A 25,178-nucleotide genomic window follows, 5' to 3' on the forward strand; every position below is an offset into this window, starting at 1 on the left:
CATTACCTTCATTGAAGCTTACTTTTAAATAAGATAAATCTCACTGGAAATGTATGTCTTTGTGGAGAATGGAGCTCAGGGATTCTGGACAAAAAGTTTTGGGAAAAAAGATTTTATTGGTCAGCAGGGAACGGTCATTTGATGTTGCAAAGACCTGGGAGTATAAATATTGAGGAGAAATAGTAATATGATAAAAACAGATAAAGATATGATAATAGCTAATGATAGTAATAGCTACCATTCACTAAGTACTTACTGTGTGCTGGGTACTTTACATACGTTACTGTATTTAATCTTAACAATCCTATGAAGATGACATCACTACCTCCATTTTACAGATGAGGAAACTGATGCTTGCGTTTTCAGAAATTTAGCAGAGGTCGTGTAGCTGATAAGTGGCAGAGCCCAGTAGTCAGCTGGTCTCTAAAGCCCACACTATTAACCACTACATTGTGTTGACTCTCCCAAGTGATACTGATTTGTAAAGTCCTTCTGAGGAGCTGCTCTGGTTTATGATAGAAATGTTTTTATGGCTCTTTGGAACTATAAATGAGAATTCATGGGGCTCTGGGAATTGGAAATTATGGGTTGTGAACAGGATGATGATCATTCCACAAATAATACTTTGGGTTTATATGATACAGTTCATTTGATCCTCATGCCACCCCCATGACAGCATCTCCACGTACAAGTGATTACACTGAGGATCAACTGAAAGGTGAAGAGACCATCTCAGGGTCTCAGATGGCAGAGTTCTAACATGACTAGGGGTTGGGGCATCTTCTTGTCTTTCATTTCATGTTTCTCTGTCTCAGTTTCACCCATCTTTAAAATACCACCTGCCTTTACCAACTGCAAGGTGTCATTTGAATGACAACAGGTCATGATGCTTAAAGATGCTGTGGGAATAAACTCTTTCCCTTCTTAAGTCAGGTAGCTTTTTTTCATCCACTAGGCATTTTTAGATAATCATCATCTCATTTGAGATAGCACTGATTTATTCATTTGTTTACTTATTTATTATCTAAAATAATTATGAAGTGCCTACTATATGTCAGAGATTGTACTAGGTGATTGAGCAGGATATAAATAATAAAATAATAACAGTTAGCCCTTATTGAGTGGTTATAAAGTATCAGATGTTACACTAAGACCTGTATTTAATCCTGAATGTAGTCCTATGGGTTGGATATCATTACTCCCATTTTACTCATGAGGAAATTGAGGTTCATTGAGGTTAAATAACTTATCCAGATACACCTAACCCCACGGTTTTTTTCTCTTAAGGATATCAGTACTGGATATGCCACAACCCTTGTTTTCTAACAACTCCCAAATTAATAGAGGAAAATCTATGTGAAGGCAATAAAGTGTTTGAATATCTGGGATATTAGAAAAACGTATCACTTTTCCCTCCCAGATCTACACTAGTTCAAACCTATAGCAGAAATACAAGCCAAGTTGCAATTAACCCACAGGAAATGCATCAGCAAAATGGGGCTGTTTATCCCAGAGAAAACAGAGATTTTCTTAGGAGTGAAACTTGGATATGTGTGGTCTTCAAGCATCCAAGAGACTGTGATTCAAAGGAGAATGTTGAGAAAATAAAACAATCACAGGGTACTGAGGAAGAAATGACCTTTATAGAAAAAGTGACTTGTATTAAAATCTGCATCTGCCTTTAATAAACTGAGTGGCTAGTCTTCAGAAAGAGAACACTTAACTGTGAGCTAAGAAGGTTTAGTTGAAGTGGATATCTGCATGCAAATACAGAGTTTTACGGAGGCTCCAGGGCTCTAATGATGCTCTAAATAGCCTTTTTTGACTCCCCTGAATCCTCTAAGACAGAGCTGCAGCTATGCTCAGTGGGGTGAAACTTCCTTGTCTCACTCAGCAGGTTCTAACCTCTTAGGGAAGAAGTGAGTAGAAGAGTCACAGAATTATGGGACCGAGACATCTTGTGCATTAAAAAAAGACATTTATTGAGCACCTGCTATAAATTAATGACTATTAGGACTTTGTAATGTCAATAGGGATGATCATTTCCATTTTATAGGTGAGGAAATTGGCTGAGGATTAAGTAACAGTAATGGTGATGGCTCCCAATGATCACTTTCTAGGCACCATGCGCAGAGCCAAGAAATTTCCCTGTCTAATTCATCCAACCCTTCTCTAGTTTTCAGGTGAGGAAACTGATGCTCAGAAAGGTGAAATGACTTAATCAAGGCAATTTGGTAGCTGAGTTGATACATTAATTGAGGTAGAATTTTGCCATATGTTTTGGATAAGCTGTTCAAATGTGTTAAACAGCTCACTCAACTTGAATACGCAATTTTTTAAAAAAAGTATAGTTTGTTCACAATGTGTTAATTTCTGATGTACAGCATAGTGATTCAGTTATACATGTATATATATTCCTTTTCATATTTTTAAAAATTGAAGTAAAATGAGTTACAATGTGTTAATTTCTGGTGTACAACATGGTGATTCAGTTATACACATTATATATTTCTTTTCATATTCTTTTTCATTATAGCTTACTACAAGATACTGAATATAGTTCCCTTTGCTATACAGTAAGATCTTGTGCATTAAGTTCCTGCTCCTCTGCGGTTTATTTTGTGCTTCTATAAGGACTATTTACTGAGGAGAGTTTAGGAGAAGTTATGTCAGTGAAGCCTGTGGGACTTAATGAGCTGAAATCAAAGTAGATGGATGATGAGAGAAGGATTAGGTGCTGTGGCTAGTGCCTCTTCCTGGTTTTAGGATGAAGGAGGGCCAATGGCGAAAGGATGGCAAGGGTCATCGCTTCTGGGGTTTCTTTATTTTCTATCCTGTACCTTCAGGATCCTCAGGCAGGGTCACTTTTCTGTAGCTCACAGGCGGCCCAAGCAGAAGGCCCAAATTCCACTGCCTCCTGCTTCTTGTTGCATGTCTCAGAGGCAAATGGGCCATGCCGAGGGTGTAGAGTAACAATAAAGACCTACTGTATAGCATAGGGAACTATATTCAATTGCTTGTAATGAGCTGTAATGGAAAAGAATCTGAAAAAAAAATGTATGTGTATGTATAACCGAATTGCTTTGCGGTACATCTGAAACTAACATTGTGAATCGACTACATGTCAATTGAAAAAAAAAGTCATGAGTTTGACTGTTTTGATGCTCCTGTGGGTGGTGAGCAAGTCCTTTACTATATGGAAGCATCAGTTTCTTCATCCATGGAGTGCAGATCCCTCCTGTCCTAACTTATAAATCACTGTTTAAAGTCATGTTGAAGAAAGCATAAGGTACTACATTTCTAGACTGAAACAGGAGCATGGTCCAGGGTGAAGTATGTGAATTCTGCCATCAAATCCAGGCTCTACTGTTTACTAGCTGTGCGGCCTTGGGACAAGTTGCTTATCCTGTCTGTCTGTGTTTCTGCATGTGTAAAATGAATAAGAGTTTTTGCTACTCACAGGGTTGTGGTAAAGAGTAAATAACTCTTCTGTAGTGCTTACCTTGGGGCCTGGCACATTGTAAATGTTCAATACAATTGTTATTGGTTCAGATTTTCATTGTTTGATCTAGGCTCTATGATGGGAGGTGAATATACAAACTTCGAGAGGCTTCTTTGTGTTTTACGCTTGAATCTACAAGGACCACCCACTCTCACACCTAGAAGTGGACCACAGTACTCTCTGGGAATTCTTCCGCTGTGTTCTCAGTAATTTATTGCTTAAGCAGTAAATTAATAGAATTACTTTGGCATTTCAATCAATAGGATTAAGATGATCTGATGGTAACGGGGTAGTAATTGCTGCTACACAGGTGGAAACTGTCCATTGGCAAAAACTGTTCTTCAAAAGCTGGCTGGCAGCCCTCAGACCAGATTCTGTCACCCTTTAAAAAAATAATGTTTCCCTCTGATCTTAAAGCAATAAATGCACAGTGGAAAAATACAATGAGGTTCAAAGAATAAAATAAAACCTACCTGGAAATTCCATTATCTACTGTTAACATATTAGTAAATTTCTTCTAGTTTTTTTTTTTTTTTGCTTCTATAGATTACAGTCAGTTTTGTTTCCTTTTTTTTTTTTTACTGAAGATTCTAAATGAACATTTTCTCTTGCTACTTTAGAAATACAGTTTTAAATGACTGCATAGGCCAGTGTGTGGCTGTGTTAGTATTCATTTAACCATCCCTCTATTCATAGGCATTTACATTATTTCCAATTTTTAGCTGTTATAATTTATACTGCAAAAAACCCCCTTGATCATAAACGCCTGTTCATATCCTAGAAGCAAAATTGCTGAGTCAAAGGGTACGGCTATTTCTAAGGCAGAAAGGCTTTACCGGTGTAAGGGGGCCCTTCCCCACCCTAGTACCAGCAGCTCGGCTCCTCACTGAAAATGAATTCTTCATAAGGCGGCGTCTGCTAGGAGCAAGGGCTGGAGGCAGTGGTGAGCAGTGAAAGCTGAAGAAGAGAAATGAGTGCTTTTCTCTTTTCCCCCAGTAACTCAGATGGCCCAAAAAGCCATAGATGTTTGACTGTGCTGGAGGGGAGAAGGAGAGATCTTTGTGACAGTGTAGTTCAGAAGTCCTATGTAGCTGGGTGTGATACACTTCCTTTTCTATTAAATTGCCCTGCCTATGTCTTCTGTCTGTGTCATATTCCATTTTTATCTCTGAAAGTACTTACAGATAATAAACACCCCATAAATGCTTGAAAAGAGAGGTGGGATAGCGTGGTCAACTAAAATCTGATTCTGCCACATGGCTGTGTGATCTTGGGCAAGTCACTTAATTGCTTCAAATCTGCGGTGATTTTCTTTTTCAGTAAAATAATGGTAATAATAGTACTCCTAGGATTGCTGGGGTTGAAAAAATACAAGTCAAGGGTTAATGCATGCTGGGTAGAAACCACTTAGTATGTCAGCCATTATTACAGATAAAAATAAAAATTTCTGCTTGTAAGATTCAAATATTCTTCACTAAGATTTTATGTCAGTCTAGGTTACACCTACTAATTCTGAAAAACTTCAGAAAAGCCTAAAGACTAAAAGAGGCAGATACGGCAGGAAATACTGGATGTGGGCTGTACTTCAAATCCTGGCTAATTTATTGTATTCCATCGTAGGTCCTGCATCTTAAGAGGGACATTAACAGGTTGGTGCTGGTCCAGAAAAGGGCTGGGCTGGTAAACAAACTTGAAGTTGACCTGTAAGGAATAATTAAAGACTCTGTGGGTGTTTGGCTCAGAGAAAACATAGACAGAGAGATCATTTTTTACAAATCTCTGTAGGGCTGTCATGGGGAAGAGGGACTCAACTTAGTAAAATAATATTCTTGGATGTTTACTATTTGCCAGGCACTGAATTAAGCCCTTTGCAAATATTACTTATTTCTCCTCCAAAACACTGTATGAGGTACATACTTGTGTTCCTGTTGTTCAGACGAAGCAACCAAGGCACAGATGGCAGAAGTGACTTGGTTGAAAGTTAATGGCTAGTAGGTGGTAGGGTAGGAATCGAATCAGATCTTTCTGATTCTATAGTTTAGGTACCTTCTGTAGCCCACTGACTTGTTCCACATGACCAGGGAAGCAGGTAGGACTTTCAGAGAAGGAGGTGGCTGTCTGATAATGTGAGTAAAGAATACTTCGACCATTAGAGTTACCCAGTAATGGAAGAGGCTGCCTAAGGAGATGAGTTTCTTGTCTCTAGACATGTTCACTTATAGGCTGAACTCTTAGTGGCATATTGTAAGGATGAGCCAGCTGAGGAGTGGGTTAGAATTATAAATTTACTACTTACTTGTATGACCTTGAAAGTTCCTTAACCTCTTGGAGCCTCGGTTTCTTTATCTGTAAATGGGGAACCCTTAATTCTAAATTTAGATTTGTTGGAAGAGTAAAAAATTCAGATAAATTGTTTAGCCAAGAACCTAGTATACAGAAGTGGCTCATTATATGTTAAGTGAACAATTGTCTATGGCCTTTTTAAAAATTTACTTGCACCTGTGCTTTTATATAGTGACCCTATCTGTTCATTTCTTCCTTGAGGTCAATTCCAGATTTGGAGATGCCACCTGCAGAGTGGGTAATCTACCTCACTTCTGCAGAGGCAGGTATCTGCCAGGTTCTGTCCCCTTAGGCAAATGACAGTTCGGACTTTGGAACAGGGGCAGTGGAGTAAACCAAAGGAAGGATGCTTAAACTGAAATGTTAAGCAACAGAACAGATATTATTGAGAGAGAGAGATTAGAATCACTTTGCCTATTGATCCATCATCAGATGAGTTTGGAGAGCCCATTGTATGCCTAGCACCGTGCCATATGGATTAAAGGTATAGTCAATCAATTGGAGGCACTCTTTTTGTCTTCAGGAGCGCCAATGCCTAGGATGGCTCAGATGACTATGAAAAGATTAGAGAATATGGCTGAGTGCCATTCTGTGCTAAGTCCTTTGGCACAGGGCAGTTAGGGAAGGGATGTTTAGTCGCAGGAGGTTGGAAAAAATGACCTTGGAAGATCTCTTTCTGGCCTGGGATTTTCTCTGTTTAATGGTTCTCAGGATTGCATCCTCAAGGGCACAAGTTAGTAATGTTGCAGTTGTAGCTCCTTTGGTCATATTCTCTAATCATTTCCCCAGGACATCTCTCAGAACCTAGGAATATGTTAATCATTGTTGCTTGTTGTCAGACCCAGAGAAGGGGCTGTCCTCCTTTCTAGACACAGAAAACAAGGCAACATCTTCCCTCCCTTTAGGGCTCTCTTCAGGCTCTTGTTCTTCAGATATCAGTCATGGTCCCCACCAACATCTGCCATGACCCTTACCAGCATCTGCCTTGGCCCACACCAACATCAGCCATGGCCATCACCAGCATTAGCAATGACTCTCATGGGTGGGAGGTACAGAGTTGGCTGCCTGAGAATAAAGCTTTTATTGTTGTTAATTCTTGATGTGAAAGTCCTTCCTTCTCCTCTTTCAACAAAATAAACAGATTCCACCTACTTTCGGAAATGCCTTCCTTTCTTCTCTTGTTTCCTCCTCCTTTCGTTATTCTTCTTTAGCATTTGCATCTTCCTACCAACATTTCTCTTCCCTTCTGGTCCTCTACCTTCTTCCTTTCCCTTCATTTGTTTATGAATCCTAGAATGATGGAGCTGAGAGAGATTTTCAAAGTCCTTTAGTACAGTCCACTCATCCACTTTACAGATGAGAATACTGTGGCCCAGAGAGAGAAAGAGACCGCCACAGTGGGTCCTTGTCCAAACCCAGAGCAGATTTGAGCTGAGTGCTCTTTCTTCTTTATTATTCTGCTCGCCTCCCACTTTTTCCTCCCCCTTCTTATTTTTCCCCCTTTTTATTTCTTGCCCAGTGTCATTTATTTTCTTTCGTCTCTTCATGAATTCTATGGTGATAGATGGAAAGAAAATCAGGCCCTTGGGTAGCAGAACTGAGGGGAAGTGTTTTGTCAAGTTCTCCTTCACCTCCCTTCCTCATGGGGAAAGGCTGTGATTTGGAGTGAGCCTCTTAATTTTCTTTGTCACAGACTCTACTCCCTCCATCTTGCCCCACCACATCTTTGGAGAGGTATGTACAATGTCTTTCTGCATATGAAGACTTTGAGCTGGATGAGCAAGGTGGCCTACAGGCATTCGGGTTTGGGAGATCACTGCCTTAGTCTCCTCATCCACAGAATGGGGATGATAATAGTACCCACTTCAAAGGATTGCCATAAAGATTAAATAGTTTTTAAAAAATTTATTATTGTATTATTTAATTATTTTATTTTGGTGGGGAAGGTAATTAGGTTTATTTATTATTAAAGGGAGTACTGGAGACTGAACCCAGGACTTTGGAGCTTGCTAAGCATGTGCTCTACTGTGTGAGCTATACCCTCCCCCCAGATTAAATAGTTAATGCCTATCAAACTTTTAGAGAAGTTCCTGGAGTAGAGTAGGTTCTAAATACATGTTATGTATAATATTATTAATTATAAATATTATTATTTAGAGGAATTCATATCTGTAAGGCAAAGGGTTGGGAGTCACAGATGTCATTCTAACATAAGGGAATGGAAAACTATGAATGTAGCTTAGACACTTGTTGGTGACCTCATCCCCACTGTGCTCTGCTTGCAGAATGTGCCTACTTACCCCCCAAATCCTTTAAACAACTATTTCAATTCAAATAGCAGACCATGTCTGTGATTCACCTGAGAAGGTTTTGGGATTTAAAGGTAAAGTTAGGCCTTGCTTAGAACTGACCCAACTTCACAAGTCCTTCTAGTATTTTTCCACTGAATACACTGGCAATGTCCAAGATGGAATAGTAGAGTACAGTATTCTCCAAACCCAAATCACTTGCATATCATATGATGAGTTTTGCCCAATTCATATACTGTTAATTAATTTACTTTTAATTTGACTTTTTTAGCTTAAAATAAACTCTCAGTATTATAATGAAATAGGTAAATTCTACTACTTAGTAAAATAAAATTTATGATAAGTAAAATAAAATTATCCTGTACCATTGAAATTTATGTTGCTTACTATCAGTGGAAATAATAACTAAATTTTAGGGAAAATTGTCATGGTGATAAGAGACTTAGAGGCCTCAGTCCTTGTCTGGGCTGGGCATTAATTCATTGTTGGGCATAAATTCATTGTTGATTTTCCCCTCTGGCCTCTGTTCCTCCCTGGGCATTGAAAGGATTGGATCAGATAATTCTTCCCTCTCTTTTTTTTTTTAATGACCAGGAGGATTTTTATAAAATTACATATAGAATTGGGTAGGGCTCCAGTTACCCTGATGAAAATATATTCTATATACCACTTTGTTCTTAAGACCTAAGTCTACAATGTAACTCTGGCCTCCCGTTTTCCAATGACATTTTGCTTTCAGCACAGTGACTTCAGTTGGAAAATCATCTTCCATTTGCTAACAAAAGTTCCTCCAAAAACACCCAGCAGTCTCAGCTTCCAAGCTCATTTTTACCTGGAGGATACTCATCACCTAGGCACTGGTTCAGATCTCTCCCAATGTCTTTTTTTCCCTACCTGGTACAGGTTGTCTTTTATTTATATATTTTTAATTCTTTTTCTTTGAATTCTTATTTTTTATTTAATTACTCATGTATTTATTTTACTACCAGTTTCTTACTTCACTTGCCCTCGGCCTAACCACCAGCCGCTCAGGGTTCTTTATCTCACGCAAGGAGGAAACTCTTCCTTCCTGAGTTCCTGAAGAATCGCTCAGGACCTAACTCTTCCACGGTTCTGTCTTCTCTCGTTTCTGTGTTTCTGGGGTTTTCCTCATGGAGTCGCTCCTCCCCTCGCTGCACAACCCCTGCCCCACCTCCCGCTCATCGCGGCCGGAAATGGTCCCTCTTCCTCCCGGGTCGGCGGCTCCCGGAGGCCCAGGTGTGCGGGTGACGGTCTCGTCTCCTCGTTCAGTGAGCCCTTGGTGACGCCCCCCGGGGATCCTACCCTCCCGGGGTCAGAGCCCCCAGCACCAGGCGGCTCGAACTTGCCGAGAGCGGCAGCGAATGTTCTAGAAGTGAATTCACTTCCGGGACGCGCAGACCGCGCTCGGGTGCCATTAATGGCGTCCTCGCAGCTCCGTGAGGCGGGTCCGCACGACTTCCCCGGCGTTTCAAACAGGCGGACCCAGGCTGGGGCCCCAGGCCCGTCACAGCTAGCGAGGGCCCTCAGCGACCACCGGGGACCACCCACCACCTCGGAGGCGAGGCTCGTCACAGCCCCCTCGCCCTCAGAGGCCGGCTCGGCGGGCCCAGACCGCAGGAAGCGCGGCGCGAAGCCCGGCACCCTTTGCACACGTCCGCTTCCCGCCGGGGCGCCAACCCGCCCGGGGTGTCTTTCATTAAGGTAAGCTCCGACTTTGATTTTGTGCTCATTCTTTCTGATACCCCCCCCCCCCCTTTTTTTAAAGACTACTTTCCAGCTTTCAAAAGTAATACATGTTGTTGTAAAACATCCAAGCATTACCAAAATATTTAATGTAGGAAATAAAAGTCCCCCATAGTCTCATTCTCAAGAGATAGTAACAACTACAAACAGTTTTGGATCCATTTCTCTAGAGTTTTCTTTTCCCATAAGAGAACAACAAAACATTAAAAAATACCCAACAGGATCCTACTATATATACTGTTTTACTTCTTGCTTGTTTTCTGCCGTTTAATCTTTCGTCCTAGATGTTTTGGGCTTTTCTGCACAAAATGAGGTCATCTGCCTGTGGCACTTACTGGCTGTTAGGCTTTGGATGATTCACTTCTTCTCTAAGGGTTTCCAGTTTCCTCATCGGTAAAACAAAAACAGTTCTTTTCCCACCTGCCCACTTCCCTACGCTATAGGCCTTAAGGGAGATAACAGACGTGTGTGAAAGTGCAGATACCATGTGATGGATTCCAGTGGACTATTTTCTGTCCTATCCTCCTGTTTGATTGGGCTTATAGCACTGACCATGGCCTGAAATTCTCTAGTTCCCCAAGTTGTTTCTTTGTTTGCACCCACCCCAGAAGGTGAGCTGTGTCAGAGAAAGGACCAAGTCTGTTCTGCTCATCACTGTATCTGTCCCCAGAACGTAGAACCATTGATGGCTTGTAGTGGGAATTCAATAAATATTTTTTGGCTAGTGCCAAATGGCTAGTGGCTAATCCACTCTTAGCCAGGCTTCCAACTGATAAAAGGCCCATTGGGAGAGAACAGGGCAGAGCAGGATGGGGCTGAGCCTGGGTAATGGTGGACAGCTGGCCCATCCAGTGCCCTTGAGCTGCACCTCATCCAGCTCGCCTGTTCTGTAAGCCCTTTCCCTCTGTCTGCATCATTCTCTCTTGGCACTCTTTGCCACCTAGTGAATTAGTCATTCTTTATGACCCAGTTTAAGTGTTCTGACTCCTATTAAAATTGTCTTCAACATTGTACTGTCTCCTCACCTCCAGGTAGAGTTAGGCAGAGCCTTCTTTATGCTCCCACAATGCTTTGCACCTATCCCTTTTAAATGATAATAATCTTGGTTTTCCTGCTTTGCACAGTTGCTTTGTACCATGTGCAGTGCTGACACACTACACGCCTTCTCCCATTGAATCCTTAGGGTGATTTGTCAGGGAGGAATAATTATCATTGCCATTTTACAGATGAGGAAAATTGAGGCTTAGGAGTCTTAAAAACAATCTTGCTCCAAGGCATAGAGTGGTATACCATAGCAACTGGTATAACCAGGATTCCAGAACACATTTGACTAATTCCCAAGCTCGAGCTTTTAACTGCTGGGTCTTCTATGAGCCAACTTAAATTAAGAATTACAGGGGGGTGGGTATAGCTCATGCTTAGCATGCACAAAGTCCTGGGTTCAATCCCCAGTACCTCTACTAAAGAAAAAAAGAATTGTACAGTGACAGCTGGAAAGACTTACAGTCTTTACATAGTTGAATCTTATTCTAGGGATGAAAATACTGAGACTCAGTTACACAGTTAGAGCAGGGCTTTTGGGGGGAGGAAAATCTTGCTCTAATCTCTAGGCCATCCAATTTTGAGGTAGCACGGGGATTGAATCCTTTACTGAACCTTTTTATCCTCTTTGTCAGGAAGTGTAGCTTTTCTTATTCCAAGGCATGTTCAGTGAAGTCCTCCAAGCCCCTTTTCTCTGGACATGATGCGGTCTTTTCTTGGCTCCTGTGAAGAGTTTCTCTTTTCTACTAGTTGTTTTAGGTCACATCAAGAAAATGATCTCCAATGAGGTCTATGCTTTCTGCACAATTAAAAACCATTTTAGAGGGCAGGGTATAGCTCAGGGGTAGAGCACATGCTTAGCATGCATGAGGTCCTGGATTCAATCCCCAGTACCTCTATTAAAATAAATAAATAAACCTAATTGCCTCCCCCTCAAAATAAAAGCAACAACAACAACAAAAAACCAAACCAAAAAAACATTTCAAAAAGTTTGCCTTGTCCTATGGAAAAGGACTTTCTGCAGACCCAGGTGATGGTGGGAAGGGCTTAGATGTTTTGAGAGGCCCAGAGTTTGGACATACTCAGCCAGACAGCAAGGATAAGGCTGAACAACTTCCTGCAGCAGCTCCTGAGCCAGGGCTGAGCTGCATGTCTACTTTACTCTCTCTGTGACTCATTTCTTGGAGCAAAAAAGGGTCACAGTGAGACAAAGCAGTGCTTTGGGTTGGCTGGTTGGAAGCCTGCTGGTCCTGGGCTTCTGCAGAGCCATAAGAGAAGGATGAGAGCAGGCATATGGGGACAAAACAATTCAACAAGCACTGAATATCTAATACACATGAACCACTGGGATGATCCTATCATGAGAGGGAAGTAGAGAAAGTTGAAGACTCGGAATCACCATGGGATGTGTCCGTGTCTTCTTGTTGGCCTTTGACATGTGCCAAAAAAATCCATTAAGTTCCTTGCCTTTGAAGGGCTTAAAAAGCAGTAGGAAAGTTAAAAGGGCACCCAAATGTATGTAAGGCCACACTAAGCAAAAAAACTGAGTGCCAAGAGTAGTGCCTATATTTCCAAGGAGATTCAGGAGGGAGAGTCCATGCCCAATTGGAGGTAAGGATGGTGGCAGCCCGGGGATTGCTTCATGGAGGACATATTGCAAGAGGTGAATCTTGAGAAATGGGGAGGATGCCGGAGAAATGGAGAGGGAATTACCATTCATTAAGGGCTTGTGCTTTCTCAGAAAAAGTGCTTGAAAGGTGACTGTGTTTACCAGTAAAATCATTATCTCTCTTTTTTAAGATGAGGAACTTGGGGCTCAGAAATGTTGAGCAAACTGCCAAGATAATATCGCAAGGAGGTGACAGAGGCAGAATTCAAAAATCAGGTTAGCTTGACTAGAGCTGGTGGGTGTGCCTTTCAGAGCAGAAATGAGGGGAGGGGTTTTTCCATATTTGTAGAGGGATAGAGAACAGTAGGAGAAAAGGACAGAGATGAGAATAATGGGCATGTAACATACCAATGAGAAATTCAGTTTGGGCTGGAGTTTGGTTTGTGTGAAGTAAAGGAGCTGGAAATGGAGGCAAGGGCTATCTTGTGGCAAGATGAGAGTCATGTCATACTGAACCCTGGTGCTCTCCCTGAAGGACAGCATAAATACACAAATGAATGAGATCGATCTGTGTGTGTACTGACAAAGTATTGCTGAGTGAAAAAAGTGGGAAAAGGAGAAGTTGCAGAACATGGTGTTTAGCATAATCCCATTTTTGTAAAACAGAAATAGTTTACTATTGTAGTACAGCAGTTAAAGGCTCTCTGAAGCCAGGCTGCTTGAATTTCGACCTAGCACTGCCATTTCCAAGCTGGGCAACCCTAGGAAAATTATTTGACTTCTCTGTTTCCTCATCTGTAACTTCAGCTATACAATGGGATGACTAATAGTATATCCTTTATAAGATTGTTCTGAGGATTACATGGGTTAATACATACTCAACATTTAGAAAGGTATCAGGCACATAGTAAGCATTGGTGTTTTTGCCATTATTATGTTATTAAAATTATTTGGAAAGATGAATATTGAATTGTTAAGTGATTTACCCTAGGGAGTAGGATTTCTGTGCATTTTAGTTTTAAACTATCTCTCTATGTGGTTTAAATATTTTATGGCAAACACGTGTAATGTTTATACTATAAACAAACAAACCAGCAAGTTTATTTCAAAAGTTCGTATTAGGAGACTTTACTTTTATTGCATTTTTTTCCTTCTACTAACAATAGGCCTGCTAGTGACACATCTAGACATGTCTCTGATGTCACTCAGATGGCTCTTGGAAACAGGTACCTGAAACAACATTGTTTGGGTGTCCCACAGGCCTTGTCTGGAGTGATGCTGATGATTAGAAAAGAGAGCTAGCCTAGACCTCGCTACCTCTCCCTATTCTGCTCCCACGCCCTCATTTAGACTGTGTCTTTTCTTGGCGTAGAGCTGTTTTGAGAAGCCCTTTGGATCTGCTTTGCAAGTGGCAAATTGGAGCTTGTGGTGAGACCTCTGGTGCTGGAGACTGGGCTACGCCTCTAGCCTCCTGTACAGAAAATGAAGGGAAGCCAGGTTTACTCAGTGCTGTGTGTTTGGGGGTTAGAGCGTAAGGCTTGAAAAGATCTTTGGTCTGAGTACTAGGGACTGGCAATTTAAAAATAAAATTTTAAGATGGGCCAGATATTATACTGCCCTTCTTCCTGACCTCTTGACTCAGTCAGACATTCTCTCCCATAATCCTTGCTAGCTCTTTCAGTTGAGTGATTTTGGAATGAAGAAGACCAGATGTGATGCAGTAACACATCTCTACCCCTAGACAGAGCCCTCACCACATATTCTATGCTGGGGTGGAAATTAGTGCAATTTCCCTCCTATATGAAGGATAGTGATGGAAAAATCACATATATTTATAGATTTAAGTTAACTTTACTATTAAGTAGAACAACCTGCAGGAGATTAGCCCTTGATTATTGGAAAAAACAAACTCATCTTTTTATTTCCATCTTCTTTATCACATTCAGCCTCCCTCCTCCTCCCTAGTTCATTCTTGGAGTCACAATGGCAGTTCAAGGATTAAAAGAATGTTTTCTGCAATCAGACTTACTTTTGAAATCTTCTCTGCCTCTTATGAGTTGTCTTACCTTGGGCAAACTACATCACCTATTTATGCCTCAGTTTTGTCACCTATAAAATGGGAATATAATAGCACTTAGGTCTAAAGATGGATGAGATGAGGCATACGAAGTTGTTAGCCCAGTACCTAGCATTCAATAAACACTCAATAAATAGTAATGATTATTATAATTATTGAGTTGTTGCAGTCAAGGCTGAGATGGAGCATCAGGAGGGAAGGAAGAAAGTGATGTCTGTCTGTTAATGTAAAAGATGCACATGCTTTATACCCCAGCCGTTCCTTTCCTGTTCTTGTTTTCTGCCTGGAAAAAGTCACGTGTTCACGAAGATGTAGGTGCACTGATTATTGCTACACTGATTTCAGTAGAAAAACTAGGAAAAAGTAGAAATGCCCACCAGTAGGGGGATGGCTGGAAAACAATGGGATATCCAAAACATAAAATGTTCTGCAGTAATAAAAAGAATGAGGTGGAGCTGTATGCCTTAACAGGTAATGCTTTCCAAGACACGTTAATATGTGAACAAAACAAATTGCAGAATCATATGGGCAATTTGATTGCACGAAATGATAGCGTATATATTTCAATAGCTAGTATATATAGTTAAACATTTCAGTATATATTTCAACATGTGTATAACTATTAAAAATATATATCATTTCGTGTGTGTGTGTATATATAAGTATATATATAAATAAAAATGATCAACTAGGATACCCCTTAAAGAAATAAAAGCTGGGAGGGACCTGGAGATCATTATCAAAGGGGGTTTTAGGTTACTACGTCTAGGATTAGAGTTTTTTAAAAAGAGAACGTATGCATGGATTGCACAGTTAAAAATGATCAAAAACAGAGAAGGAAATGCCTTTCTGGCCATGAATTGGAAGACTGTGACTTTGTCAAACCAAAGGCCTCATGGGAAATTCCCAGCTTATAGGCTTCTTTCTACCCCTGCAGCCCATCAATAGAGGGTGAAGGCTATTATCCTGATATCTGCCTCAGTTCACAGGGGCTGCAGCTTTGAGAGGAATATATAAAGAGGAATATCTATATCAGAATATCCCTACCTATATCTATGAAGGGTAGCATGTATATGTGTGTGTATATGTATTTATATATGTATTCCAGGTGTTAGAGATATATATATATTCCAGCTCAGAGCAAAAGGGTAGTGTGGCGAGTTAAGAGGAAGGAGATTTGTATTTGAATCCTGACTTTACCCTGGGATTAACAGCATGGTCTTAGGCAAGTCACTGTTCTTTTCCAAGCCTCAGTTTTCTCAGCTCTAAAATGGGGCTAGTAACCAGTGCCTTGTATCTATTTTTTAAGGATATTGGGAAGCTCATATGGGATTGCAGATGTGAAACACTCTGTAAACTGTAAAGTGCTCTTGCAAGAGAATCCTGCAAGTCTGCCTGGCAGCCAAGGTTGCAGCAGCCTTGCTGCATTCCTCTGGAGCTGGGGAGTGTTGCAGAACTGAATGCACCGCAATAAACGCACAGCAGATCATGACAGTCACCTGATGTATAAGATACTAATGTGCTTTTCAGAAAGTATGACAGGCCAAAGGGGTAGAGAGGAAGGAAGGACATGGTCCTGAGGTCAGACAGATGGCAGATTGGGGTGGCAGTATCTGAACATCTGGGAATCCTAAGTTATGCAGGGTTGACAGTACAGTGTACACAGGAAGACTGGTCAGTGAGATCATCTTTGGAGAAGAACCCACAGATTCCTTCCTTCTAATCAGCTTTGATCTCCTCTTCCGTCAGTCCCCACAGACTCTCATTGCTGTGTCCCAGGGCCCCTTGGTGCCAGGTTTCAAAGCCAGTTCCTGAGGTACCCCTTCTTTTTATCCAGTGTCATACAGTCAGAGTTCCCAGCTGTGTGAATGAGAACTTTTGGTGCACTAGGACTTCAGGACCAGACCACCAGTTTGGGAATGGGGATAGCTCCCTGAGGAACCCTTTTTGAGGTGCATTTTTATGTTTATGAGGGAGGACAGCATGTGAAAGGGTTAAAGGAAGAAAAGGACAGTGGCAGAGTCTAGGGCTCGTGGGCTGCAGAGATGGCATGCAGGGGAATAAGTCTGGGGGAAGAGCACAGCTGTGGAGGGCTTTGGGAGCTCTAGCATTCACTCTATAACCTCAAGGAAGTCATTTATTCTCTCTTGATCGGCAAAATAAAAGGGTTGATCTATGTCTGGGGCCCCCAGTCAGAATGATTTAGAGCCTTGCTACTCAAACCTTTGGTCCATGGATGCATCAGCATCACCTGGGAGCAGTTAGAAATGCAGTTTCTCAGGCACCCCTTCCCCGCCCCAAGACCTCCCGAGTCTGAATCAGCATCTCAGTGAGATCCTCAGGGGATTATACACACCCTGAAACACACTGATCTATAGACTCTTGTTACTATTACTGGTGTCTGGGTCTCCATCCTAAGAGATTCTGTTTCAGAGTCTGGTATGATGGTGGGAAGCCATGTGTTTGACAAGCCCCTCACAGCTAGATTTGAGAGCTGTTAAAATTATAGAACTGCCCTGAGTCTCCATGATTCTTTTGGTTGGTACTTAAGACACCCTGAAGGAAAGTGCGATTCCCTGTGGGTGAATGAGTGGGAGATGGAGGATGGACCTTGCGAGCAAGAGAGCGGAGGCTTGTTCTCTGGGTGCCTGAGGTTGCCCAGTATATGAGGCAAGACAGAACGCTGCCCATTTCATGGCTGGGATTAACGACTATCAACAGTTCTGTTTAAGATGGTAAACTCATTTAGCAACGGACACTGAAAAACAGCCGAATTCAAAGGCAGAGAGTGGTAATCTAATTGCACTGAATTAGCCTCGGGAGACTCGGACAATATCAACTTCAGAAAACCACAAAGGGATCCTTTATAAGGAGTTTCAAAAGCTTTGGGGCCTTAGTACCCCTCCCAAGGGCTTGCACTGCAAAGCGCAGGCCTGTGCATATAAGCCCCTCTCCCCAGCTTCAGAGGGCATTGTTCTCTTCTAATGTGCTTTCTGAACAAATTTCCTGGCTAGCCTGATGGTGTTTTCAGTTGTGTGTTAGGCTTAACAGGGAGCTGGTTCAGGAGAGACAGCTTGAGTTCAGGGCTGAGAAGCCTTCAGCCACACAGGCCGTCAGTCCTGTGAACACCACCTGTGCCTGAGGCTTGTCTGTGGACCAGGGCATTTTCTGGCTGGTCTTTCTGGCCCTGACGTTCTCTTCTTCTGCAATATCTTCTCATTTCTCAAAACCAGGCTCTTACATAACCGAGGTGATTTCCTTTAATAATCCTTTGTCACATCTTGAGTTTGGGTGTGTGCATGTTCGTTGCCCAATTTATTTATTATCCAATCCATTTTAAAGAAGGAAAAGGTACAAGTGAGTGTGTGTTTATGGCATGACTCAGAGAGCTAATGAAGATCAGATGGTAATTTGGGAATCAGGAAAGGAGGCAACATAAGTATCGTGAAGATGTATCTCTGACCTGCATTTCATTTACTTTTCTGCAGCACATTACAAATCTCAGTCCACAATAGCAGCTTGAATTTCTTCTACATCCCTCCCAGGAGGTGGATTTTCCATCTCTGCTTGCACATCTCCACTGACAGGGACGCTCACTACCACTGAGGCAGCCGCTGCACCATTTGATGGATCTACCAGAAGGTTCTCAATTACGTTGAACCTGAATTTGTGTGTGTACTTTAAAAATATATTCATCAGTTTACTCCAGTTCTTCTCGTGGAGCCATATAGGATAAATCAAATCTAATGTTTCCCAAATGGGGTCCCTGGATACCTAGGGGGTTCATGACATAGTCATAAGAATTCAAAACCCATTTTAAACATTTCGAAGACTAACACGTTGCATATTTACTTCAGACAAGGCTCTGTGGACTAACTAAAAAGCGTCACATCTTTACTTTTGCTTTTTCTTAGGTCATCTCAATGTGGCGATATTGCTTACCTCTCAGTTTTATTAGTGTTTCTGGCAGTTCTGTAATGCCTTTGGTTAATAAAGATGGGGAAAATAAGTTAATGAAGAATGGGGTTTGCTAAACAAATTTTGAAAAACATAGCCTTTATAGGGGAGGAAAAATACCAAGCAGAGTCACTGAAAAAGTATAGAAATCTTTGGTCTCTTTCCCAGGCCCCTCTTCTATCTCTGAGGATAATGATCAGGCATCATGTTTTCTCAGCACACTAAGCATTTCCTGGGAAACTGACACATTTATGGGATCTGTCAGTAATTGTATCTGGGTTGGGATAACTCTCCAGAGAGTGAAGTTGTTTACTGAGGTCCTCAATTCTTTCAGACCTTGGAGCCTGAATATAATTCAGTGTTGCCATTTTTTGTAATAACTGAAATAGCTATAACCAAAACTGTTCTATCATGGAGGAGATAGGAAGGCGATAATCCTGGACTAGCGTCGCTAAAAATAATTTTAGAGACAGTGATTCATCAATTTCCTTCATTTTATAGCCAGGGAAACTGAGGCCACAAGGGTCATGAAACCTTCTCAAGGGCATGCCACTAACTAAATTCTGGATCCCAGGTCTTCTGCCTTTGGGGCCAAGGCTACTTTGCCCAAAGCAGCAGAAAACCTGCAGAATAGCGTCAAGATGGCCAGGCAGGAGGTGGTGCCATCCATCTTAAAAATCATTCTGGCTTCTGCCAGCTGATGAAGGAAATAAAGTTAATGACGCCCACATAAATGTGATGCTGTCGCAGGCCGTGCACACAGACTGTCTGGAGGGGAGCTCTGCGGGCCTTCTGAAGGAGGAAAAAGGTTTTTAACGTAGCTTTCAAAGGAGCAGCGTCTCCCCTTTCTGCAAGGACAGGGACTGTGGCATCTGTTACCTCTGTCTCCCATGCAGAGTGCCTAGTCTTGGACTGGGTGCATAAACACCTGATAAATAAATGCCTAGTGAAGAAATGAAGGCAGTTCAGCACTGAAGTCAGTTCAGCCTGAGCCTTTGTGGTATGGGCCTCTCTCTTTCATGAAGACCTTATCTGAGGCTGGAGGGAACTTAGAGGTGTTGGAATTGGTCATTTGAATTGACTAGTAAGAAAACTGAGTCCCCATGAAGGAAGGACACTTGTCAAAGCGATGTTGCAGGATGAGAGCAGAGCTGAGTCTATAAGGAAGTTTCTCAAATCGTAGCCTAACTGTTCTTTCCACGGTGCTGCAAGGTCGCAACCGCTTTCATGAGATGGCCTCAAAAATAAAGCCCCTACACTTCCCCTGATAGGTCGTTAACAGTTTTGCAAATATGCAGAAGTTATGTGCCAATTCATAACTCCATTTACTAGCCTAGGATCCTTGTCCAAAATGTACTTCGGGAGCAAAAAACATGACGTTTTCTTTTCTCTTTCTCAAGCTTCCTAAGCCCCCGCAAGAGGGTAGATTGGCATTTTAACTGGCCCTAATGCATACTTGCCTAGGGAGTGTCTTTCCTTAGGAAAAAGTCCTTGGCCCACTTCAGAAGCTCCTAGACACTTTCCACAGTGCCCAAAATGAAACGGGTAAGATTTGAGGAAGAATACAACTATGCTACTGAGGAGGAAAAGATTCGAGTGGTCACCTGCCCCTCTTGGCAAGCTTGGAGAATGGGAAGCCAGAAGGGCCACCTCTGATGAAAACTCATTTACCTTTCAACTGGGTGGTTTTTCAGGACTAAGAGATGAAGCAATCTATTTGCCATGTTCCTTTTGACCCTAGTTTGTATAGAAACATCTTTACTGGTTTGGGTGACCTTTCTTAGCAAGTGAGTGCCATATTCAGTACAAAACCTTGTGCAAGGTAATATTTATTGGGGTCGTGGATGGAAACGGCACATAAAGAAAAGCGAATCATCTTTTGGGAAAACCACCCGTGGGTTAAACTCAGTTTATCTCCTCTGCCTTAATTCTCTTCTCAAGCACAAACTAAGTCCCTTTTTGTTTCATTGGGTTGCTGTATGTCTTCCATATGGGGCGTTTTCTCAAGGAAACTAGACTTTCCTTCCCATTACAATTGGTTCATGGGAGCCCTAGGTTAAATATTTTGTCATTCATACACCAGTGGTTCTCAACTGCAGGCAGTTTTGCACACCCCCGCTCCCCACTCCCTCCTGGATATCTGGCAGTGTCTGGAGACATTTTTGATTGTCATGACTTGGGGAGGTGGTGTTATTGGCGCCAAGGATGCTGATAAACGTCTTACAATGTGTGGCTTAGCCCTCATAGCACAAAATTATCCAAAATGTTCAAAATGCCAGTAGTGCCAAAATTGGGAAACATGGTTATATACCCTGGGTCTGTTTGGGTTACTCAGAAGGTGAGAACATTTGACTCACCCTGGGCCCTTCCCAGCCATAAGCCACTGTAGGGGCTCTGGGAATCAAAACAAGTTCCCCTTGGCTTGAAAGGAGGTTTGAAAGGAATGTGCTTCTACCGAAAAAGAACAAAACAAAACACATCTTTGCTTATTATTTTTGATCAGCCTGGATATAAAGCCCCATCCCCAACTAGAAACAGAGAGACAAAATTTAGGTTGTTGAATACTAGAATACTAGAATTTATCACTCATGGAATTTTAGAATGACAGGCTTTTAAAATATCAGAGCAAGAACTTCAGCCAAATCATCTTATTTTACTTATGGGGACACAGTTGATGAGCACTGCAATGCTGTTTGTCCCCCAGTACCCTATATCTCTCTCCCCATCGGCTCTCTCTAAGGTCTCGATTCGTTCTCAGTGTTGGCACCGTATAGCATTTCTTCCCACTCACTTCGATTGTTGTTTTGTTTGTTTTGATGTCATTATTGCCATTTTGCTGGTTACGTGCTGATGCAGCAGCACTTCTGTTATTGAGAGCCTTTCTTTTTCTAGCCTCCATATTTCCCCAACAAGGTGAGCAGCTGGCATCATTTAATCTAAGGAGTATCTGGGTGCCTGAGATGATTGGATTGGCTCATTCTAACACAGCCCCTGTCCCTTGGGGGAGAAGGGGTTATTCACATGGAACCTGCTGGGGAGCCAGTCTCCACTCACCCCCGCATACATTCTTTTGAGCCACTAGATTTTAATACCTCTGTATTTTCACCTAAACTTTAAAAAATGAGAGAGTTAGAAAAGAAAATGCCAACTAGACAAAGACAATACTTTCCTTCCTTGTTACTTTTTTTTTCTCTCATCTCTGAAAAATTGCTGAGGATATCTCCTTGGTTCAATTCTTATTTTTATAATTTTATGTTTCACATTCTGAAACACTTATTCCCCATATGATGTAGCCATTTCTATATTTTGGAAGTACAATGGCAGTAATCCCTTTCCAGTTCTCCATAGTCGTGACTCTTCTTTCCTTATGTACACATAGCATTATATCCCGTATCCATTGTGGCTCATGTCTGCCTTGACACATGTAGGGGAAGGAAATATAGAGTGATGCTTCCTGATAGGCCACCACCAGTAACTTAAAGAATTAACACGGTGGATTCATAACCTCATCAAAATGATTACAATGCAAACCTTTTAGACTGTCTCCCTTTTGCGAAAGACAGTGTCTGGGAGAAGAAAATCAAGCCAAACGGTTCATCAAGAAAAAAGGAGTTGGTGGGGGAGGATGTGCTTGGTCCTATTAATTTGCTCTTTAATCTCACTGGTTCAGTTCTGTCTCAGAAAGCCAAACAGAGAATCAATTTGCATACAAATGTTACCAAGTACCCCACCTCCACAGCATTTTATAGTTCTAGTATGTAAGAATTTGATACTGTTAAGAAGATACTTCCTGCCCTTTCACCCATAAAGTAGCTACATTTCACAAGGCCCTGGATTGTTGCACTTTTTTTCATTCTGACTCCCTGACTATTTGTATTCTGAGATGTGGGCAGGACTGTGGCCTATCAAAGAATTATTTGAACTGGAAATTAGAAGCTTTAGCATTGGGTATCTCAGAGAAGGATAGAGGTCTTTTCTTCATATCTAGAGAAAGACATGAAGAGAGTCTCACATATAGACTCTTAAAATCTAGGGGGAGGTGTCATTCATTTAATAAACAAACCACTGGATTAGTCAAACCAATTCATATGCAGAGTTATCTACAATGTGAAAAAAAAAAGCAAGAATTATTTGCTGGTTTATGATGGGAGAGACTAATATTTGGTGGTTACTTATTTTAAAAAACAACCTAGAGTGGGTTTTTCAAATAACTGTTAATCTAATGTCACGGTAAAACATGAGAGTCAGACATCTAAAATGAAGAAGATTAATGATCCCTGCAGGTCATGAAAGAAGACTAATTTTTTTCAATTCATATAAATGGAATTTATCATAACCATCTCTGAAGATGGCATGATTTACTCACTTATAAAAGGATTGTATATTTCAAGGCTTCCTGAAGAGGTGATTTTTCACTTTTCACCTGTGTTAACAAAAGAATGCTAAGCCTGTAGGCAGAAAATTTTAACTTAGGAGACCATGGGTGAGAGAACTCAGTTACTGAATTGGGGATAGACATAAATTAAGAAACAAAACAAACAAGACTTGCCCATCAGTTCAGGATCTGCAGCTAACAAGTAGAGTTTGGAAAGGTGAATGGGGGAGAGGAGGGAGTCAAAGTTTCAAAAGAGAAATGTTTCCTGGAATCTGTACCTGCATAGATCCACTCTGCACACCAGGTTCAGGGCTTTACAACCTGAGGTCTTAACACTGTCAGTTCCAAGCACTAAGCCTCTGTAACACCCCACCCCCACCCCTCAGAAAAAGAAAACAACAACAGAAAAGGAGAGAAAATGAAATGTTCTGTGTCCAGCGCGTTCGAGTGCAACCTTCCCCGTCACCGCTAGTTGTCACTTGGCTCCCAGACGGGAGAGCTGAGGTTTTCGGCACTGCGGTTAGAGAGAATGCAGTCCTAATTAAACTGAGCAACTCCTAAAGCTTCCCCTTAAAGTCCTCAGCCTAGTGAGAGCCAATTTGCAGGGAGGTTGAGGGCCAGTGATGGGGTGGGGGTGTAGCAGGCAGAAGGACAAAACAAATCACAAGAAACAGGCAAACAGCTGCCAGGGCATCGACTGTCTCAGACCTCTACGCACAAGCCAGACACCCTGCGGGCGGGGTAGGGGGGATGAGGGAGCGGGGGATGGAAAGACCCGATTGCAGCGGTATACAGCACCCTCCTCCCCCCCAAATGAGGGGATCACGGACAGAGTCAGCGTCCATGCTCCTTTCCCCATTTCCATCAGAGCGATGTGGTCAGTAGAAAATTGCATACCTGAAGAATACAATGGTCTCCCAAAGGTAGAGTCGAAGAGTATTGAAGCTGTACATTTTTCAGGTCCTTGTGCTTTGTAGTCCACGAGTTATGAGGGCAAAATGTTTCGAATTGGCACTTACAAAACCAGCGAGCGCTGTTGAAAAAAATAATCCAGATGCTATGGGGAGGTGGGGAACAGGGGCTCGGAAGGAGAGCCCCAGGGGAAATTGGGATGTAGTGGGCTGTAGGTACCACGGACAGAGGCAGCCTCGAGGCGTTTCAGCACCACGGAGAGCGTCCAGCCCTGCTTTTCAGGAGCGCGAAGAGTATTGCTGTTTGTTAAACTCCAGCGTGTCTGTTGGCTCCCTGCGGCGCTGGGGAGGCACGTTTGGGGGTGGGTATATTTTCTTTTTTACCCCTGTTTTTCTGTTTAAACGGCCAGCTCCGTGAAAGAAAAAAAAATCTTCTTTGGAGATCAGAGCGCTGGCCTCGGACCATTAGATTGGGCGAGCATCCTGGGTAGATAGAACAGGGCTTTATGCCCCTGGGCTGGCTTGAGGGGTTAGGGGCGAGGGGAAGCGATTGAAGGTGCTGCCTTCAGTTAAATCCTGGAGAATGTGCCAGGTTGGCGCATCGCGACGGAGTCCCGGAATCTCGTTCCCCTGCCTGCGTACCCGTCTGCTGTCGCCTTGCGATCCCTGTTCTCCTGTCCCCGCCGAATAAGTTATGATCACTGCAGGAAAGGTGTCCCATTGCTCGGGGCTGCAGGCATGAGAGAGCTCAGGGCAAGTTTCAGAGGCTGCCGGGGTCCATGGCGACCCCCGCAGGGCTCAGGAGCCCAAGGCTTCAGATGCATCTCTGTTTTCTGAGCTCGCCCATCTTCCTTTGGCCAGGACTCCTTTAGATCTTCAGACTTTCTTACTGCATTAATTTAACAAACTGGCGGCGTAGGGAATTGGGAAGGAGGGGGCGGGCAGGCGATGGCTGATGGTTGAGGGGGGCGGTGGAGAGAAAAAAGGGGGGAAAACTCCTTAGTATCTTCAAACCCTCCCACTCGAGGTGCTCATTGGCCCGCGGCTGCGAAAACCAGATCTTTTCCCGGTGTTTGGCCAATCGCGTGTTAGATTCTGGGTTGAGTTTAACGCTTAGAGTGCTGGTCGAGATCCGTGACTCCCCTCTCCATTGCAGGCGGGCGGTGGAGTAGGGGAGGTTATGGAGTTAATCTCTCTAGATCTCTCAAAATATTGCATTAATTTTTAAAGAATGTAGTTGTATGTGAGTAATACAAACAAACACCACAGGTTCCAGTTCAGACGTGCTTC

The 25,178-nt window shown here is 42.4% G+C and overlaps 1 protein-coding gene across 2 annotated transcripts in view; it reads right to left on the bottom strand.

The window, feature by feature from the left end:
* GLRA1 (glycine receptor alpha 1) overlaps positions 1-24,727 on the bottom strand; it is an 80,769-nt gene extending 56,042 nt beyond the window's left edge. For both annotated transcript variants that reach the window (XM_006174609.2, XM_006174610.2), the window contains exon 1: positions 23,875-24,727. In XM_006174609.2, the coding sequence (XP_006174671.1) occupies positions 23,875-23,930 (56 nt within the window). In that variant the 5' untranslated portion in view covers positions 23,931-24,727. The remainder of the gene's footprint in view (positions 1-23,874) is intronic.
* Positions 24,728-25,178: the final 451 nt, after the last annotated feature.

This window comes from Camelus ferus, chromosome 3 (assembly GCF_009834535.1).
Source record: "Camelus ferus isolate YT-003-E chromosome 3, BCGSAC_Cfer_1.0, whole genome shotgun sequence".
NCBI classification, from domain to species: Eukaryota; Metazoa; Chordata; class Mammalia; order Artiodactyla; family Camelidae; genus Camelus; species Camelus ferus.